At 36.5% G+C, this 22353-nt stretch overlaps 1 protein-coding gene across 2 annotated transcripts in view; it reads right to left on the minus strand.

Moving 5' to 3' along the window:
* Positions 1–22353, minus strand: part of LOC126753830 (P protein) — an 84966-nt gene that overhangs the window by 46839 nt on the left and 15774 nt on the right. The window contains exon 1 of one of the 2 annotated variants that reach the window (XM_050465544.1): positions 3508–4760. The exons of the other annotated variant lie outside the window; for it this stretch is intronic. Coding sequence (XP_050321501.1) covers positions 3508–3587 — 80 coding nt within the window. The 5' untranslated portion in view covers positions 3588–4760. Of the gene's footprint in view, positions 1–3507; positions 4761–22353 lie in introns of those variants that run through there. 2 annotated transcript variants of the gene reach the window in all.

Below are 22353 nucleotides of genomic sequence, written 5' to 3' on the forward strand. Positions count from 1 at the left end.
CTACATAAAAATAAAATATCCAAAATAAAATCAAATGCAAATATGTTTAAGTGCACATATATAAATAAATGAGTGTGTCTGTGTGCTTGTAATTGTGCCATTTGAAAGTGAATTGCACTGAGTTGAGCCGAATGAGTAGCCACATGATAAAGCGCCCACTAACTAGCGGGACTAAACAATTCGTTAGCCTCACCCCCCTCACCCGTCTCACCCACAGCACATGAGAAGAGCGCAGAACATCACATCCGCCATCGGCCGTCATTGGTCCGTTCGACTTGTCTGTCTGCAAACTTACTAACTAATAAATTATATTTACTGTTTTGTATTTATTTTGTTTTCTTTACTTTTCTGCTTTTACTTTTTGTGTGCACCCGCGTGAGAATCTCAATGAATCGTAACCAGCTGAGCTGATTCTTCAAACACTGATGCGCCATTTAAGTAACGAAGCCACCCACCAGCCGCCACCAAAGTCATTCAGTGAGCGCCTCTAATCGCCGTTTCCGAAGACGCACAGTCACAGTTTGCGCAGCGGAGGTCTCAACGCTGATGCTAAACATATCTAATGCAATTTTCAGAAAGTTAAATTTATAAATTGTGCGCGTTTTGTTGGTTATTTGCGCATATTTATATTTCTTTGGAAGTTGGATATGTATATACAAGTATATATATATATTGCTCGTTTATGAAGATATAGCAGACTTGTATATATAAATACAGAATGTAAGTGTGAGTGTGTAAGCGCGTGATTTTGATATCCGTCGCTTGATTTGTCACGTAAGCTTTCGTTTGAAATGAAGGCGCTTCGTTTCAAGGAAGCTGAGGCTTTGAGTATCACTTTGAAATTGAGACTTTTTGTCGCGCGGAAGGAGTTGAGCACACACAGACTGACATAGCGGAATTGATATGATTCGGCACAATATAATAGCTACATACATACATACATACATATATTATAAATATTAGGAAATTGTAAAATGCGCTTAAAGCAATGACTTTATTTCTGAGCTACCGTAGCTGCACCAACTACGACCCAATTGGAAGAAAATTACTCCAGGACCGTGCAAGTGACTCAAAATGAGATCTGTACCAACAGAATCCCGACAAGTTTCAAGTGGTTTCGTAGAAGTGCGCAGACTATGCACGTACGAAATGAATTGGTTTAAAGACCAAGGTAATCCCAATGCATTGTATTTTGTTCAACTTGCATGAAACAAAATGAAGGTAGTTACATATATCTGACATTATGTATCAGTTATTAGTGAGGGTAGGTTAGATTAGTCAATGAGCCATACTTAGACTAGTTTTGGCCCTTTGTGATACCAGATAGAGCTCAGTTACTAAGTCCATGAGGAGTAGTAATCCTTTAGGATGCCTGTGCTTGACTGGAATTTCAAGCTTTTCAAATGTGTCATACCGTGGGTACCCCAGATGCTTACAGTGTAGTCTTGCCAATGCGGAACAAGTACACAAGACATACACCATTGTTTCCCTGATGACTTGCTCTAGACATTTCCTTAAGTCTTCTTGATGGGGTTGACAGCCATTCTGCGGGCGTGTGTCGCCATCATCCTACAATCCCTTCTATCCAATATGCCAATAAGGAAGTTTTGTGTACTTCCGATCTAGATCAGTAATTGACTCTACTTAAATTGAAACTTAAAGTTTGACGAAATAGAAATATCACACAAACGAAATCAACGGAATAAGTTAGAAAGAAAAGAGGCTTCCTCTAGTTTCACGAATGGATAAGCCTTAACTGCAACGCAGCACACCGTATATTACGTGCGTAACGAGTTCTAACATTCGTAACGAGGACTAGTGAAGAATTACTAAAGTAACGAACTTGCGATTGGATTGGTATCGCAGTGGAGGGTATCAGCAGAGCGCGCTATATCAGATGTTGGGGTCATAAGGTTCGCATTGAGAGTTGAGGTCAAAAACCCTAATGTGGCTGTGTTAGGACACTAAGCAGTTGAAATCGTTAAATGAACACAAGGGCAACCCCAGGGATGACAAGACGCGTGTCAAATAAAATATGTACAACAGTTCTGCAACAGATAGCACTGCATTTAAGCGTCAGACCATATTGTTGGACTTAAATGATGGATAGCATTGCGCTGGTGTACATTGCCGAGTCGTAAAAAATTGCATGAGTAGTTTTCGTATCCAAGGGCGCTGCCTACGTTTAGTGAAGGATAAGAACCCGCGTGTCGATAGCATCTGCCAATGTTCTGCAACAGAGGTGATAGCAATGCTTAGTCTGGCGAAATCCAGACAGTGAGGAGAAAGTCTCAACCTCATCTTTATTTGGCAAGTGGCTTCGTCCAAAATATTTAGCCTTACCGCGTTTGGGTCAATATGACAGTGTACAGTTATCTCCTATCAATGAGTCAACGAAAGTTTTGCTAAGAGCTAGCGGTTCAATGGACATTTTACATTCCATCCTGGCCAGAAGGCTGTCGAAACCCCACAAGTTCTAGCTGCTGAGCAACGCTTACTAAGCTCGCGCGAAACCCACAGATACAACATCTGAGTGTACGAATACAGGGGACATCTGCTTGTTCCCATCCTAATGGAATATGGGTTGAGTGCCTTTTCTTGTAAACTCATCAGTTTAACAATTTCCGAAGATTCCCCAATGGAAGTAGATTGATGCTACTGCTGATGAGGTCATGGACTTCTTGAGCTCTCAGTCAGCTATCTCAAGGCCTTTATAGCCACTCTGCTATCAGAGCGGATGCATGTCTCCGTAAAAGAAGCCGCACTTCAGAGAGTACATCCGTTGGTACCTTGAACGCTGCCACTTCTGAAACTTGCTTGACTACACTACAGTGTTCTGGCAGTCTGAAACAAGGGTTGATTGAGAGCTCCCAAAAACCTTCCCCTTAAGCGTCGATTCATTCGTGAAAAAGCTCACTGCTCCTTTTTTCTAGCGAAATAATGCTCTCCGACTACCAAGATGTTATGAGAAGTGTTATTACCGGCAATGAGTCTTGGATCTACGCTAATAGCCCGAAAACACACGATCAATAGGCCGAATATCGTGGCAAAGGTGAGCCGAAGCCATCAAAACCATTGCCAAGGAAGGTCAGAAAACAAGGTTATCAATATGTGGTCCACTCCGAATTCCTTCCGTCCGACCAAACTGTCAGCAAGGAATACTATTTGAGTGTTATGCGTCGCTTGCGCGAAGCTATTCGTAAAAAGATGCAGCAAACACAAAAGGTCGCTCCGAGGAAACGAGGAATGAGTCAATTGCAGACATTGAAGGCTATTTCGGAAATTGACCTTAACAACTGTTTAGAAGATTGGAAAACGTTGGCACAAGTATATGTATTTGGACCAAGGGGAATTACTTTGAGAGGGACGACATAGGTTTTGAAGAATAAATTAAGAGTTCTAAAATTATGAAAAAAATCTTACTATTTTTTGCTCATAGCAGTAATTAGACGAATTCTCGTACAATTGTAAAACTAAAAAATAAACAAAGTGTCAAAATAGACTTACTGCGGTTGCGGAAAATTTTCATCGATGTTCTTTGCGCGAATTTTGCGCTGGCAAATACGTTTGGCGACTTTGAAGCGCATTTTCAGTGTCACCTTCGCTTTGTTGTAGTTGTTGCGACCGCCGCTCTGATGATTTAACGCTTTAGCAAAGTTAGTAGGAGCTACAGGCTTTTTATTACCGCTATTCGCGCAGCTGTTTGCAGGTGGACGACTATTATTGTTACCGTTCGTGTTGCTCGGCTCACTCGCATGCGCATTCCCGTTCGAGTGTTGGCTTGTAGGCGTACTTGTTGTTGTAGTTGCTGTAGTTATAGACGGCGCTGTAGTGACTGCCGCACACGTGTTTGCGGTTTGCTGGTTGCCCTCAACAGCGGGTGCAACGTCCGTTGCGCAGTCGATTGAGCTTTTGCTTGCCGTCTCCGCTGCTGATAATGCACTCACACTCGCTTTGTCCTCCGTCGATTCTAAATCCAACACTACCACTGCCTCCTTCACATCCGCCTCCGTTGCACACAATACAGCGATTGGCGTTGCGGCTGCTAGTGATGTTTCCAGCGCTCGTGTTGTGACCGCTGCGTGTGGCGTGTCCACAGGTGAGTGCGTCGAGGCGCTGGGTGTGGGTGATGTTGGTGTCGCCAACGCTGATGTTGGCGTTGTTGTTGTTGGCGCTGATATAGCCGCCAGTGCGAGCGCTTCGTTGGCCGTTTTGATGCGTTAACAGTAAACGTTTTGGAAATGAAAACGCGCTCCTACACACCGTTATTTGCGTCTGTTCGTGCTAATTACGTACACCGAATGCGCTGGCGTTTTTGTTGTATTCGCTGGACGGCGTCGAATTACTTCAAAGGCAGCTGCCGCGTTGGTTATAATTATTTCAGCTGGGAATTTTGCAACGATGGCGCTTCGTCTAAGCTTGAATAACTGTTAACTGTTGCAACGCTTTCGGTTAGGTACAGTTAGTATTTAATTTCGTTAATTATTGTTTGGAGATATGTTTGAGTTAATTTTTTTTGCAAAAAAAGAAAAGTTGAAATGTTTTCCCAAATGGTTTTTAAAATTAATTTGATATTTTAGAGTTTTTTAGTAATATTTGTTTCGTTATTACATAGATCACATCAACTAAGTAAAATTATTTGTCAGTTTAATTACAGGTACATTCGCTCACAATCGGTTAGAATACTTTCCACTGCCAACTATTGGTATAAATTAGTGCATTTATTTAGTTTTAATTTTTTTAATTATAATTATTTTGAATATAATTTTTTTAATCACAATATCATCAATGTTGATTTGGTTATTGTAAGTTTTTTAATTTTAAGTTTTTAAATTTCGAGTTTTTCAATATTATTTTTTTTTAATTTTTCTTAATTTTTTTTAATTTTTTAAAATGTAGTCTTTAGCGTTAAATTTTTTATGAATTTTTTAAATTAATTTGTTAAATTTTTTTTTTAATTTTAATATTACTAATGTTGATTTTCTTCTTGTAATTTTTTATAATTTTAAGTTAAATTTCGAGTTTTTCAATTTAATTTTTCCTATTTTTTTTTTAATTTTTTAAAATGTAGCCTTTGCGTTAAATTTATTTTTATGAATTTTTGAAATTAATTTTTCTTAATTTTTTTAATTTTTAATTAAAATTTTTTAAATATTGTTTTTGTGTTAATTTTTTCATGAATTTTTTAAACTAAATTTTTAAATTTCTTTTTTAATTTTTAATTTTAACTTTTTTAATTTTAATATTTTTTAATTAATTTTTTTTAATTTTGTATTACAATCAATTCGTCAGATTGCCGTTGGTCACTTCTACAAAACACCTACCGCACTTCAAACCTTTCTCTTGTACATTTTAACTGTTTTTCTGCACTTGATTTTCAGTTTACCGCTAACTTTACTATTATTTTCCTTTAAATATTCGTTTAATGCAAGTTTGTTATTTTTCTTTTGTGATTTTAGTATATTTTCCACACAACTGCTTGTTTATTTTTTTGGTTCCGTTACCTCATCAACTTATTTCTCGCACTAATTTTTAACACTTTTGCCGCTCTTACACTCATCGGTTTACACGCCCTGTTGCACATTCACTCGTTACAGCTACGTGGTTGGAATTTTCAACTAGTCAATATTTAAGAATTGTTGCTATTTCTTGCATGCAGCAAAGCACATCTGTGGAAATTTAGAAAAAAATTATGATTGGCTTTCAGCAGCTGGGGGCAAGCAGCAAATGAATGACGCAACAACCAGCCAGCACCACCACCCTCAGATGTCAACGCAAGTGTGTATCTGTGCTTCTGACGACTTTGGCACATAGCAGTAAAAATAATGAATACAAAAAATATGTTAAGTTTAAAAATATACATATGTATGTATATGCGGCACACATCGGCATGTGGCATGCCACATTGTGTTATAAGCCAACAAGACCACACGCAAAGCTTGGCACTCTCGTTAAGAGCTGCCACAAACCACAACCCAACAATATCCAGCTTACGAATTTACGTTTATGAGCCTAAAAATCTCAATTTGGTTTAAGAAAAGCAGCGCAAATGAGCGCGCAGTACTTTTGCCACGGCAAAACCGTTTTATTGTCTCACAAATGCGCACGTCGTAACGGTAAAAGCATTTAGTATGTGACAGCTGACAGCTAACGACTGACGTCTGACAAAGCGCCAATAAGATTTAGGTATATTGGAAATTGAATCTCAAATGTGTTGCAGTCAAATGGTGGAGATTTTAAAGCACTTCAACGGCTGGAAAACAAGTGTCTGGAGAATAACGGAGAACAACTGTCAATCTTAATGTTGAGTTGATATACGCATTTATCGACAGTTACCGTCAAATTTAACTGGCGATAATTGTTTAACTTTTTCCATTTTAGTGTTCCTACTTCCAATAAGAATTTCTTTGAACTAATATTTACTGAATATGTAAAAAAATCAAGAGAAATTGATAAGAAAGGCAGAGATAATAAATCCGGATATTATTGGAAAACAATTTCATTAAAGAAACTTCATTTTTTTTCAAGTAACTAAAATCAGAGATCCTAAAAATTAAACGAAAATATGCTTAAATAGTGTTCTAAGAGGATGTAGCCATGTGTAGAAGTTTACGCAAGTGAGGAAAGTTCTCTGAACGCCATTCACTTGGGAATAGCCAGAAACGATTTTTATTTTATATATGGGTCAACTAGCTCACGACTTCCGGTCTAAGACCAAGTAACCTCTGGGTAGCTAAACAACATCCGCTTGAAGGCGAGCCAAAGTTGTACGCTGGGTTTGTTACCCGCCACGTAAAACACACTACCTATGAAAAGAAAAAAACAGCCTCGTAGACCCCACATTTGATAAACAATGTCAGCCTCCACCGCAGAATAACTCTTGTCAACAGATGCTACCTCGGACTGAGTAGGCAATTGAGAAATAGAGTCCTCTCTCAACGAACAAAGACCAAACTCTGAAGTCATTCATCATCCCCGTCCTGCTATGGTGAAGAGGCATGTACGATAACATCTGATGAGTCGTCGTTACGAGTTTTCGATAGAAAGGTTCTACGAAGGACGTATGGTCCTTTGCACATTGGAAATGGCGAATACCGTGTTCGATGGAACAATGAGCTGTACGAGATATTCACATACTATAGTACAGCGAATTATTTGTAAGGGACAGCGGTTGCACTGGCTGGTTCATGTCGTCGTTCAATGTATGAAAACCCTCTAGATCTGAAGTGGAAGACCCATTCCATTGGAAAGGCCAGGTGGAGAAGGACCTGTCTACATTTGGAATCTCCAATTGGCGCCAAACAGCGAAAAGGAAGAACGACTGGCGCGCTGTTGTAAACTCGGCTATAACCGCGTAAGCAGTGTCTACGCCAAAAAAGAAAAAAAGACAGCGCACAGCGTCAGCCTGGAGCCTCGGTGCATTCGATTTTTTAAATAAAGCAGCATGCCCAATAAAAATTACGTCTAATTTGAAAGTGGGTTGCCCTAAATTAATATTTGGACCGCCTCAATAATTTTTAACACCTTTCTTTCATCTGACGAAAAAATACATGTTAATATAAACAAAAGAGTTGAAGTAGAATCGGTGAAATTAAAGTTTTCTAGCTCATCCATCACTTATATGTCAAGTGCATTTGAGTTTGGACAACATTTTCAAGCAGCTGCAGATTTTGAAGGCCTAACAGTTTAGAAAAGTCACAGTCTTAGCTGTCAGTGAACTCAGTAGCACGTTTGCCCTGGAAAACCGGTTCACTGACACCATTTATGAGATGGTTATCCAAGTGCATTTTTCATTTTTATGATTATTGACTACAAGTGGGTGCTTACCAATAATTTATGCAGTACAATTTCGTGTTTATTGCTGACATACTATAAACTTATCTAAACAGCTTACATTTAGTAAGCTATGAGAATACATAATTTTTCAACAAGTGCTTGATATTCAAGTTCTAGGAATATACCAAGAGCGCTTGTATATTTGGTTTTTTATCAACAAATTACTCTTAAATACATACACTATGCAACCGAAAAATGGTGAACTAAAATAGTTTTGTATGAAAACAGTGTTTTACACACACAGAAGCAAGCAAGAAATCAGTCATCTGCCGATTTTTCTTCCAAAATAATGCCGTTAAGAACGTACACGTCAAGGGCGACCGTTATCGCGCCATGATAACCGACTATTTGATGCCCGAAAATGAAGTTCGTGATCTCGGCGACTTTTGGTTTCAACAAAGAAAGAGATAATCTTCAAACAATAAATACCAAAGAATCTTATTTCGAATGATAATAAACCATTATTTTGAAGTTTCTGTGTTTTTTCTTTAAAAAAGTAGGGAACCTCGAAATGGATCATGGAAATGGAAATTTCTTAATAAAATATCAGTTCTCTAGAAGGTTCTAAATACCTACTTTATTAAATTAAAAAAATTTATTTAAAATTTCCAACAATATTTAAATATTTAAATCAAATTAGCTCACATCTTCTACATTTCCACAAGTTCAACGACAACACCACTCTCTTCGAGCCAGCAGCACCTTACTTATAATTAAAATCACACTTTCCACATCAATTATTTATACCAGTATCGAAAATTCCAGGCTTAGTACCACACTTGTGGGTCTCTTCTTGCTTTAAAAATGTTCACAAAAATAAAATTAAACGGACAAACAGAGCGGAAAGGTGCAAAAGTTTGTAAATAAAAGCAAAGTAGAGAAAAATTTGCACGAGCTGTGCTGCAAAATCAACGAAGCAGCAGTTTGCTCTGTGAAAATCCCCCGAGTGCTGCTGAAATTTGGTTTGACCACGCATACACGTGTACAGTGAGTGGGTGTAAATTGAGTGACAGGACGCTTTGTGTAGACGTTACGAGAGAATTTATGTGCGTGTGGTCATTTAAAGCGATATGTCGATGGAATTGACGAATTAGGGTGGTTCTTAAATATATGAAATTTATGATATTTAATTTTTAATTTCAGATTACACTTCACCTCACTTAAATAGAAATAAAACAAGGAATCGAATCAATCTATTTTTTTTCTTGGAAAACACTTCAATCACCTATCAAAATAGTGAAATAAAATGTCAATGGACAGATTTACTAAAATCTTCTCAGAGATCCTTGTAAAAAGAAACAGTGTAAAAAAAGAGTTGGGTGTACTCATCTTTTTTCGAAAAATTTTTTATGATAGGAACTTAATGTTTTAAGCCTTAGATCATAATTACGAAAAAGATAGAGATTCATTAGAACTTATATTTTCTCTGAACAGTTTCAATTGTAGCCAGTTGTCACATATTATTCATTGATACAACAATTTCATCCGCAAAAACCTCTATAACATCTCTCAGATTGAATAGCTGCCAGAACATATCTACAAAATTGGGAAAGCACTGCTAGTGTCAGAAGACAGTAATGCACTTACTGATCGCTCGGAACAGCATATTAATATTTTTAAATTTTAATATTGATTGAAATAGCTCTTTAATGTTCTCACTCTTCCTTCCTCTATCTGAGTCTGTGTACCTCTCTCTGTCTCTCCTTGTATCTCTGTCTGTTTCTTTCTTTCTCTGTCTGCCTCTACCTCTCCTTCTATCTCTATCATTGCCTTCGTCCCACTCTCCCTCTCATTAAATCTGTAACTATTAAAGCACTCGCTATGTTAGAAGTTAAATGTCAATTTTCAGTTGTAGTCCTCAAGAGTATTTCACGAGAAACGAACAGAAGTGACACCCACGCATCTACATAAATGTGCGTGTCGATTGTGAACGTTATTTTAATTTCCGCTTCAGCGCTTTATGCGTACATATGTATTTGTAAATGGGTATGTAATTGTCAACGGTTATCATGGCATTTAATATTTATGTTTAAACCTCCGTAAATAAATAGAATAATTGAAGGACACTCCAGGACAATGTGTAAAGCACTGAGCAACACAAATAACTAAAAAAAAATAAAGGTTAAAAAGAAACCACCAAAATGTGCCTCAGGCAACAAAAGAATTGACGAAAAACTAAATGAATAATAAATGACTGAATTGACAGTAAAATTTGGTGGAGCACATGCAAGCACGTGAAAATGAGTAGGAGTAATACCAAAAAAAGAACAGTATCAATTCTCAAGCTTTGCGTAGTACAAACAAAATCGAAAACAAACATTGGAGCACGTCAGGAAGAATTAAGTAACTGAGGGACAGATATACCCAAGCACTTTAAAGGAACATAGCCATACCCTTTAAATAATATATAAAGCAATGGTGTGGGGTATTTCACCTCAAAAAAGTTAAAAGTCATAGCCAGAGGAGGATAAATTACAAAAAATAGATAAGAAATAAATGAAAAAATATAAATAGCACTACCAAGGAAAGATTTGATAATTTCTTAAGGTATCCGCTCGCCATTTATTCATAATATGAAACCAATATTTTTTGAAAACCTTTGAGAACGTTCTTATAACAGGGACGCCGCTTGTGTACAAAAGGAGTTCTTGTCTGAGCTGCTATTGAAAGGCTCAATTTCTTATATAATTTTAAAATTATTTCTAAAACAAAGAGAAACTGTACAAGCTTACTGTAGAAAATACCTTAAAAAGTGTCTGGAAATGCTAGACTGGATTGAGAGAAAGTTTTTCGGCATTAGGTCAAAAGAAAAGTATTCTCAGTCAGAAGGCAAACCATCCCTCGCCAGTGTTGTGCGTTAAGTTTGAGACCCGCCATGTAAAACAAAGCCTCCAATGAAAACGAAACAACAGCCTAGAACGAGAGACTCCCCTTTTGATGACAACTATGGCAAACGTATTAAGGATTACGATTTAAGAGCAAGCAACTGAAATGTTGGGTCCCTTAATTGGGAAGATGCCGCGGCCCAGCTGATTTATGTCCTTGTAAAATAAAAGCTGACCGAAGTCCAAGAAGTGCGATAGACGGCACAAGTACTGAGACGAGTAGGTTCTTGTAGCATTTACTACAGTGGCCATATAAGGGAGCGCAAAGTCGGTGTGGAATCCGTGGTGGGAGAGAGACTCCTTTGCCGAGTCCCGATATTTACCCCGTTGGATGAACGTCTAGCCACAATCCACATTAAAGCAAAGAAGGTATTTTTGGCACAACGGTCGGTAAATTCGGCCTCCATGATGAAACTTCCCGAAATGGGTTAAGGCTGATCGACTTTGATGGGGCGAAGATGGTCCTTGAAGGAGCTTTATAGCCAGAAAATGAATTAAGTTCGTCGAGGCACTGTTGCTGAGTTAAGCCACATCGAAAGTTGGAAAAAATAATTAAACGAACATGTTTGCTATTTAATTCCAAATTTTGGCCGAGATGAATATTTTAAGTTACTGTAAACAATACAAATACCGCTCGTATGTGAAAACGTTCTTAGTATGCATAACAACGAAAATGTCAATCTTTAGGATAAAGTTGTGAGTTGCCAAATTGCAACACTAGGTTGCCAGATGCCGAAATATAAAAGGTAAGCAATCACTTATCCAAAAAATTTATTTGATTGGTCGGAAATATTCTTATTTAGTAACTTAAGGTAAAACTTTGTCAGACAAAAATGATTAGCAAGACTTTTTCTGATTTGGTTTAAGTTAAATGTTAGTAAATAATATCAAAAAATTATTTTAATGTAGAAATAAAAAATTAAAAAATTCTTAAAGCAAAATTAAAGCTTTAAATAAGTCAAAACCATCAAAAGTGGCTGACTTCAAGTTCATCAGCTCTAAAAAACAAACATATATGAAAAACTCTCACCAAGGTGTGCATTGCTATTAAGTAAAGAATAAAATCAAAGGTAACGTGGGTAAACTCTCAATTGATTATACAACACCTGTTGTCTTCACACTTTTGTTGCTGTGTACATATTTTATTGAGATTTGTTTACATTTGAAAGCATATATGCTTTATGTTACTTTGTCCAGACCTAAGAAGTCTCAATTACTTATAGAGAAATTCTATACATTGAAGTGACAACTGAAGTTTATAGGATTACTTGGAATACGAAAGTTCAAGCCATCGAAAGTGAAAAGTTGGCATAGTAAATATGACGTCTAGGTGATTTAAGTATCTTAGTAGAAAATCAAAAATTTTGAAAAATTTACCAGGAAATGTAACAACAAAAATTCTCCAAAAATTGTGGTATCCTTATACATAAAATTATGTATGTATGTATGTATTTCCATAATGCTATTATGGAAAGTTCGGCAAGGCGTCGCAAAAGTTCTAGGAAATCGATTTGTTTGTGTATTTGTGTATCAAATAAAACCGTTGTAGCATAAAACCAATTCAGTACTTGAACTACAGCTGCAGATATACTGACATTCATTTTTATTTTATTTTTTGGAGCCGTGTATGTGTATGTTAGACCTTAGTGCAGAGCCCATGACATTTTATGTGCTTAAATTATAAATAATTTTTCTTTACTGACTTCTATTAAATATCACATATCCTCACTTTTTTAGAAAGCTAAACTATTTTTATATATTTTTATATGTATAAGTATATTCGCATTAGTTCGGATCAAATTTTGCGAAATTTAAAACACAAATTGCCTCGATATTAAGTTTCTATAGGCGGTTCACAACATTTTGGGTGTAGTTAAGAACAAAAACGACATGGAAAAGCTCTTAAAAAGCTCATTTGTGTGCTTTCACTGTGAAAAAATGAAGTACGGCATTACAAGCTCTCAAAAAATGTGGTGCTTTCACTGTGAAAAAAAGTTAATAACAGCTTTCACGAAGGTCAGTACTCTCCAAGAAGTTCGTCAATATATAAGTTTCTTGTGATTTGCACATATTAGTTTAGGTTGAAAGAGATAAGAAACGACAAAAAAATTATACAGAATAGCGAAAATTTCCAAAGAAAGCTTGGTTGGCAAATGAATGTTAGAAGAATTTTTTTGTTATCCAGTGTTTGGCAATATAACTGATGCTAGTCTATTTTCGTAAGCTTTTTTAAACAGTTTTCTCAACTCTAAATCTCTAAAATAGCAAATAACTGATACAAATCTATTTTCGCAAGTTTTTTTGAAGAAGTTTGTTTCACTCTACTCTAATACATGAAAAATAATATGTTTCTTGAAATGAGATCCTGATAGAACTTTTCTTAGCGGACACATTATTTTTATAAGTTTTGCAGTAAAATTGAATTTCAGAGGATTCCCCAGTTCACTAAACCGACTAAAGATTCTTATGGAAAAAACCTATCAATCAGTTTTTGTAAGCTTTTTTGAAACGGTTTTCTTCACTCTATACTAAAACAATAAACCAAGCTTGGAAAAGAACCTCCTTCCTCATAAGAGATCCATATGGAACTTTTCTAAGTGGATATATTATTTTTAGAAGTCTTCTAGAAAAACTCAACTTAAAAGAATTCTCCAGGTCACTACACCGACTAAACTTTCCTCTCGACAAAATTTTAAGGTCTTTCACATGCCTTATCGAGAACGAAGGAAAAGTGGTTCTCACACATAATAAAGAATCTATGACCTAGTAGTGCTGCTTAAAGTTTTCAAAAGATTAAAGTTTACCACACGAGTTGAGACACTCTAATATGTTGAATATATATACATACATATATCGGGTGATTTTTTTGAGGTAAAACAGATCACGTGGGATTTCAGACATGGTGTCAAAGAGAAAGATGCTCAGTATGCTTTGACATTTCATCATGAATAGACTTACTAACGAGCAACGCTTGCAAATCATTGAATTTTATTACCAAAATCAGTGTTCGGTTCGAAATGTGTTTCGCGCTTTACGTCCGATTTATGGTCTACATAATCGACCAAGTGAGCAAACAATTAATGCGATTGTGACCAAGTTTCGCACTCAGTTTACTTTATTGGACATTAAACCAACCACACGAATGCGTACAGTGCGTACAGAAGAGAATATTGCGTCTGGTTCTGAGAGTGTGGCTGAAGACCGTGAAATGTCTTCGTCGCCGTTCGCAGAAAAATGGAAGATTTTACTCAAAACCGTTAAAATACAGCTTGCAAGAACTCCGAACGTCACACAACGTCGAATTTTCAGTGAATGGGCCCTAGAAAAGTTGGCAGAAAATCCGCTTTTTTACGACAAATTTTGTTCAAAGGCTTTTCTGGTTGAATGGCTCGTAAATAAGCAAAATTGCCGCATTTTGAAGAGCAACCAGAAGCCGTTCAAGAACTGCCCATGCGAAAAATGCACTGTTTGGTGTGGTTTGTACGCTGGTGGAATCATTGGACCGTATTTTTTCAAAGAAATAAATGGCGAATCGTTCGATGCTATTTTTGTTGCCAAAAATGGAAGAACTGAACTTGGTTGACATGTGACAGCAACTATTCCAGCTTTGGAAGACAACATTTTCGAAGAAATTCGGGCTATTCCGGCCGAAATGCTCGAAAAAGTTGCCCAAAATTGGACTTTCCGAATGGACCACCTAAGACGCAGCCGCGGTCAACATTTAAATGAAATTATCTTCAAAAAGTAAATGTCATGAACCAATCTAACGTTTCAAATAAAGAACCGATGAGATTTTGCAAATTTTATGCGTTTTTTTTTAAAAAAAAGTTATAAGCTCTTAAAAAATCACCCGATACATATGTATATATTATATATATACATGTGACAATTGCGCACACTTATATGAATACATATGTAAATAAATTTCACTCATAAAAGCATAAAAAAAGACAACGCAAATAAAGTGAGTTAAGAAGACGCAGAAGACACTTAACGCGTGTCATGAGTTTTTATTTAACTTTAAATTAGATGATTGTGCTCGAATTTGTACTCATATAACTGTATTTATGCTGAAAGCTCAATTTGAATGGCGTTTGTAGTAGATTGTGGATTTATGCGAGACGAAGCGGATTGTTTCAATGGAGTTGAGGCCGCATTATAGTATAATAACGGGTAACAAGTAGAGACACTTTTTTCAATAACCACGCGTGAGTCGTGTCAGGCTTTCATGTTATCTTTGTTCGGTACCGTTTGAGATTTCATCATGAAAAGTCTTAAGCCTGAACAACGTTTATTTGACGTATGGAATAACTTGGCGGATTTTACACCGAGATCCTAAATTGAAAGCTTACAAAATACAGCAAAATTAAATATTAAAAATTAATTAAAATTTTGCAATTTTCTTTTTCCTTTTCCTAAGCCATAGCAGCTCAACTCACAATCAACAGTCGCATTTATTTCCTTTGATGAAATATGTACCACATTATTCAATTCTATGCGCTCCTCCGATGGTTTCACCCTGCTTTCGCCGCCTAACAATTTCCCAAGTAACTTTCTTTGCAGAATTTCTGGCATCCGGCTTACTTTACTATTTGAGTGCTTCATGTAAATACAACGGAAATGACTTATGGACCAGCAAAATTTGGGGCAATTGTGGCGGTTGGCACCACTACAGCTAAGCAAAGAAGTAAGCCGAAAGTACCCTAGGGAGCAACATGCTGATTTGCACAAACACTGCGGAGAATTTCCATTGGAAATCAAAGGTTTGTAAGCCCGCAGCGCTCGAAGAAATCGGTTGTTGAACGGAAGCTTGTGTGAAAATTACAAAAAAAAATTTCACTGCAGGCGTTTATCTATAAAAGGCAAGTTCATAATTCCTAGTAAAATTTTTAACTAAAATAACTTTTGGCGCACAGAATTGCACATACACACGACCCTTCTTCCACTAATAGTGAGTCTACTTCTTAGAAATAGTAAAGCAAAAACAAAAAAAATGCGCTTACAATGCAGAAAATAATTAAGGTGAATTAATTGATAGCAGAGTGGGCGGAAAGCGGAATAGCAACCGCACAGCTTTCGTCTCAGCAACACCCCGCGTGGCGCCGAATCAACTGCGCTGGGAACAAAATGGAATAACGAACTCAATAAAAGGGGGAGAAAGCAGAGGAAAAACAAATAATAAGAGCGAAACGTAGACACAAACGAATTGAGGAAAGTGGCAAAACAAAAGCCGCTTGCGTGGTGAGCCAAAGCAAAAACAACAGCAGAAAACACAGATGATGCACAGGTTGGAGGCCACCAACCACCGAGCAGTCATCACAGCCACCATAGCGACCGCAGCCAAACTAACAACAACGATTAGGACAAAATTAGACCGTTCAGTGTCATAATGTAGCGTCGCAATCGAAGCGCTTAAATGCTGACCCATTGTCAGTCGGTGGCAATGTGTGGCCGTCAGTGTCAGTGCTAAGTTGTAGTGGTGTTTGGCAGTCGCGGTCACGAGCAGCACTAGTATATAATTAAAAAAAAATTGCACCCGCTTATGGAAAGTGTTGGAAAATAACCTCAACTGTTTTGTATATGTATGTATGTGCGCCGTTGCACAGTAAAAGTGAAAAGCAATCGCACGCAAATAAATTAATTAAATTTCCAGCACAGCTGGTCCGTTCTGAAGAAAAGCTGCACGACTTTGAAGGGTGCAGATGACTATGGTATGTATTAGACCACGGCTTATAGATAGCTGGACACGAGTTTTTGGATTTAGATGAGAAGCAGTATATAAAATTTAGCAAAATCTATCTTCAAAAAATTCATGCTTTTACTAAAAAAAGAGGTGCCTTAAGAAAATATCAGATTTGTGGGTGTCTAAGTGGATAAAAACACATTCTAAGACCTCACTGAAGCGTAAATTTATATAAGAGAGGTTAAGAAGTCCGACATCCCATCCGAATCCGATAGCAGGACGCCGATACCAGCTTTAAAAGTCCTTACCGTCTTCCATGCTATTTACACACTTTCAATAGCGTCAAGTTCACGATATGGCTACTAGGGTTGCCAAGACAAAGTGGAATCACAAGATACTGTAAACAGATGAGCTTACTGCGAAGGTATTTCGGTTCAACTAGTAGGTTATTACAGAACAAAGTGGAATCACCAGTAATCGTAAACGGATGAGCTTACTAGGTAGGTATTTCAGTTCTCACTATCAAAACAATGGAATTAGATCATAACTCAGCTGACTTCTCGGATTTTACTACTGTGTGCCCAGTCCTGACGTGAGCTTTGCAATTCTCCCCGTTGTAGAAATTTTACCTGAAAAATTCCCAATGAACCACCCGGACTTAAATATCTTACATGAATTTGTTTGAAGGAGGGCAAGGTAGAATGATCTCGTTGCTCCCTTCTAAACTGTTCCGCATTCTTGAGATCAAGACTGGAACTCTAAAGATCTCAGCTCAGTTGTTTCTTTAGATTTTATTACTGGATGGCTGGACCTTACGTGAGCTGGGCAACTCTCGGAAGACAAGGTGAAATGGTCTCATTACTCCCTTCTACTCTTAACGCATTCTCGATATCAATACTGGAACTGCATGGATCTCAGCTCAGCTGTATTCTTAGGTTTTACTAGTGGATGGCTGGATCCCACGTGAGCTCTCCTAGTTTCAGGAATTTTAAGTGATAAATTCCCAATGAACTACCCTGCCTTAAAAATTTTCTACGAAGCTCTTTGAAAGAAGACAAGTTAGAATGATCTCATTATTCCCTTCTAAACTCTTCTGGATTCTCGAGATCAAGACCGCAGCTCCAAGGATCTCAGCTTAGCTGTCTTCTTAGATTTTCCTTCAGGATGGCTGGACCTTACGTGTGCTTACAAAGAACCACCTTGTCTTCAAAATCTTACAAATGAAATGAGTTGTAGAAGTAGTGTGGAAGAAGACGAAGTAGAATCATCTCTATTAGATTACTGCCGCGTTTTCGAGATCAAGAGTAGAATTCTGCGGATCTTACACCTTAAGATAGGTGATAAAATGTGATTTTGATTCCAGGATTTTGAACCGCTGTTAATACCCAGAGAACTGGACCTAACCTAAATTCAGAAAAAATCATCAACGAAAGCAGTTGCAGTAAAGGTATTATATTACTTGTAATAGGTACCGAGGTTGTTAAATTTCTCTCTATAACAAGTTGAACCAAAGAGTACCAAGGAGATTACTACTTTCTGAAGCAGTAATAACATACATATATGTATTCCATAAAGGAAGCGTCTTAATAAAAAATTTTCCTCTTGTGCCAACTCACTTAAATATTTAATCTTCGTTCATTCCTTAGCTTCAAAAGCCTGCCAGACAACATCAAAACAGTTTTACCGAGCAAAGAAGCGCTTAAAGGGATTACATTACACTTTAAGAAACGAAACAAGCTGAAGTAAAGGGCGGAGAAGCCATTAATTAAGTGCCGAATATACAAAAAAAAATATTAAGAAAAGATGCACGTAATGAAGGTCTCGCTGTCTGCCGCCAGAATTGCCGCTGCTGTTGTCGGCATAAAAATTATTGCCGTTTTGCTCATACGCAGCGTAGTACGCATGACACAAAGCAGACGCAATGAAGGGGAAAATAAACCATTTCGTACGCTTTATGTGCGATATCAAAAGACAAGAAACATGCGCACATACAAATATGAAATAGATGTGTAAAACTTTAGTACACTCATACATACATAGAAGTAAATATACTTATACATAAAAGTGCCATAAATATCGTACAAAGCCCAGCTGCAGCTGCAGAACCGGCGTCTTATCTGAAATGATTGCTGTAATGTGTAGCTTTTACACACGCTCTACAACTCCACCTTTGCATTGTGTTTGAGTACGGAGTTTTGTTTTGGAAGTGTATGTTTGGAAATTTGGCGGTGCGCTGCGCTGCTTGCGTTTCGCTTTAACTTGAAATTGGTGTTTGTTATTATTTTTGGGGCTACAGTTATCACAACATGTTTGTAATTATGTGTCTTGTACATGTTTGCGGCAATATTGGTCTGTTGTCAGAAGCGAAAGGTGTAGCCGAAAGGAAAATACACTAAGGCCAAGTAAATGGGAGATCGATCGTCCCAAAATTATATAGCATAAGTGCTTAAATATTTAATGAAATGGAAAAGAGACTGAGTTTTGAGTACATTTTACACACTTGCGCTGACGCTGAGATATTTAAAATTAATATTTACTTTTTAATATACATTTTTTTATTTTATGATTTTAAAGCTTGTTTGGTGTTTAAAAAAATATGCTGCATATTAAAATTTGTATATTTACATAAAATTTTTTTAAAATATTTCAAAGAATTCATTAAAAAAATTTAATTATACCAGCTTGATTCATACATATACCAATACCTAAGTATATATGTATATACAATAAGGTGAGTAAAAAAGCGAATATTTTTTTCAACCGTTATTAACTTTTAAAGGATTGGGTTTACGAAAAAAACTTAAGAGACCTTTTTATAGCACATTCGATTTTCTATAAATTTCATGAAACGAAATATTTTTTTAAGTAGTTGAAAGCGAAATTTGAATTTTTTTATCTGAAAGCAAGAAAAAATATAAAAATATAAGGCTGAGGGCCTTCCCGTTAGAATAAAGAGACTTTTTAGAGCTGTCTAAAACCTTATTATTCAGCATAACAAGCGCAACTGAAATATTCCATTTTTTTACCCACCCTAATATACATATATCTGATTTGCACGATTTTAATATACATACATATATTGAATAAGAAATGACTTATGTTGCATTGTTTTTGTTTTTTTTTTCTTGGTTTCGAACGTTTAATTGCAGGCTTCAGTTATCAAATGGAAAAGCACGCTCCAACTGCCTTAAGTTTGGTTTACGCTACCAGTAGCACTCAACTAACACTAACCAACTGCAGCTGTCTCGTGCTTTTTTGCTTTGCATTTTTTAAAATTTTTACATATTTTATGCAAATTTTTTAAATAAATTCATTGGGTTCAAAATTCCGTCTTTGCATAGCTCATATAACTTGTTTTTAGCAAGTAGTTTATATACTACGAAAATACTACTACTTAGCAAATGTGCATACATATGTATGTAAATTCCAAATACCATTGATATAATTTCAAAAATATATAAAGAGGCTAATTAGTGCAGTTGCTTTGCAAAATATGCACTGCCATAGCATTTTATTCATGCGGTTAAGTAATTTATGTAGGGCATATTAGGTTTACCTTGAAGTTTGTAACACACAAAAGTTAATCAGTTTTTGAGAAATAGATCTGAAAATTTGACACACGCTTTTTTCCTTCCCAAGAAGCGGCCTATATGATCGAAACCCTGCCATAGATACGAATCGATCAAAATTTAAGCTTTTATATGGAAACATTTTTTATTTAACGAGATAACTTCACGAAATTTGACATGGATTATTATGTATGACAATGGTCGAATATCAGAAGAAATTGTATAGATCGGACTACTTTAGCATATAGCTGACATACAAACTGAACGATTAAAATCAGTCCTTGTATGAAAAATTTGTTTAGTTCACAAGATATCTTCATGAGAATTGGCATGGTTTATTATCCGAAGTAAAGCTACAATCTTGTAATATTTTGTTCAGATCGGGCCACCAGAGCATATAGCAGCCATACAAGCTGAACGATTAAAATTAAGTTCTTGTATGAAAAGCTTTTTTATTTCACAAGATATCTTCATGAAGTTTGGTGTGGTTTACTTTCCACAGTAACGCTAAAATCTTGTAATATATTGTTCAGATCGGACCACTATAGCATATAGCTGCCATACAAGCTGAACGTTCAAAATTAAATTTTTGTATGGATCTGCGAAGCGGATTGTAGATTCAATGCAACGAAAGTTAAATTTTTTTATATTATATAATTATGTTTGAAACTCAAAAAGCGACCATTTTTTGTGAGGCAATTCAAATATAAATTATTTTACTTAGTCATAGCAAAAAACATTTAAAAAAAATCATGATTTGGTTATTAATAGTTGATAGTTTGTTATAACTTCTTTCAATTATGCAGCATATTTCTTTTTAATTAAATAAAATTTTTCCTCACGAATTAAAATTTTATCTCAATTATTCAGCAAATTACTTATTTTTCCACAACTTTTAAACGGTCATAAAATTGACTAAATTAACAACCATTTAGTTACGGCTGATAGTTTTATTTAATAAATACATATTCATGCATTCATTTATGTATGTCTTTGTTAGTAATTTTTTAGTTTTTTTTCAGTTATTAACTACTATTAGTATTTTTAAATTTTTGTTGCTTAAATTTGAGTAATTTGTTTCTTAAACCACTAATAAGTTTGCATTACGTCTAAAAAAATTTTTACCTCAATTTAATGGTTCATTGATTTCATACAAATAAACATTTATAAATTGAAATCAATATTTTTGTTTTATCAACTCCTGATTTTGTTTTGAACACTCTCACTCACGTTCGCTACACCAGCTTCACAGCACAATGCAGTCTACAAAAAATAAACCGACTGGAAAATTATTCCTCTGTATGTTTCAATCACGTATGCACTTCGCTACAATATTCCATAAACGATGCTTTTTTTTTTTGCTTTGCTTCACTCACTTCAAAGAACTTCACTAAACGCCGTTTAACTTATTTTTGCGCGTAGATTTAACTAATTTCCACTTTTATACACAATTTCATTTACAAAGCACAAAAAAAATCGTTTGTATGTACAATAGCTGAATGCTTGTTAGGACAAGCAAGAAATTGTTTAATTCTGCGCCACGGCACGTTTCGTTAAGCACCTTCCGAACAGTGACTGTTTTCCACGACAGTTGTACACTAAATAAATCTCAGGTCGCGGCACTTTTCCTTGTTAAACGACGACCGATACTGCAACGGCAGCGAAAACAGCAGCAGCAGCAGCAGTAGCTACGAAAACAGCAAAAGCAGCACCACCACCAGCTATCGCCTATCAGCTGTTGCCGAAGTCAAAATGGAACAAACAAACAAAATGTAAAGAAAAAGTCATGAAAACAAACTCAAACTTGTTGGCGCACGTCAAGCAGCCGCTGCTGTCGTCAAATGCCGAAGTGCCGATTACCCGGCGAATGGAATATGCCCGATGCTGCTGCGACGTCGACAGCGAACGTGGCTTTGCCGGCATAATTATTGCTTATATAGAGACTGTGTTGGGCCTGCGCTGCGTGTCGGCAGCGCATTACAAGCAGCGCTCTGTGTGTGAAGTTGGTTGGTGTAGTGTGCGTCGTTGACTGTTCTGCTGGCGTTGCAATCGATTCGTTATCTCGTGGGCAGCGCTGTGTGTACTGTAGCAGCATGCTGGCGCTGCGTACATTTCCACCGCTAATTCACTTTCAACAGCCATCCAGTCGCATTTCCAGTGCGTGCGGCAGGTTGAAAGCTGTGTAGCTTTTACTCTATCGTTTGCATCTTGAATACTAGATAGTTATGCGTGTAAAATATGTAGGAAAGTACGTTTGTATATGTATGTATTTATTGCTGCCGCCTTTTATTTCTGATGCTACACGTGCCCTTTTCCTTAGTATAGCAGCAGTTTGGTTAGTTTAATTGATAACCCAGTGGGCCAAAGAAAGTGGTTTTGA

Source organism: Bactrocera neohumeralis, chromosome 3, assembly GCF_024586455.1.
Source record: "Bactrocera neohumeralis isolate Rockhampton chromosome 3, APGP_CSIRO_Bneo_wtdbg2-racon-allhic-juicebox.fasta_v2, whole genome shotgun sequence".
Taxonomy (NCBI): Eukaryota; Metazoa; Arthropoda; class Insecta; order Diptera; family Tephritidae; genus Bactrocera; species Bactrocera neohumeralis.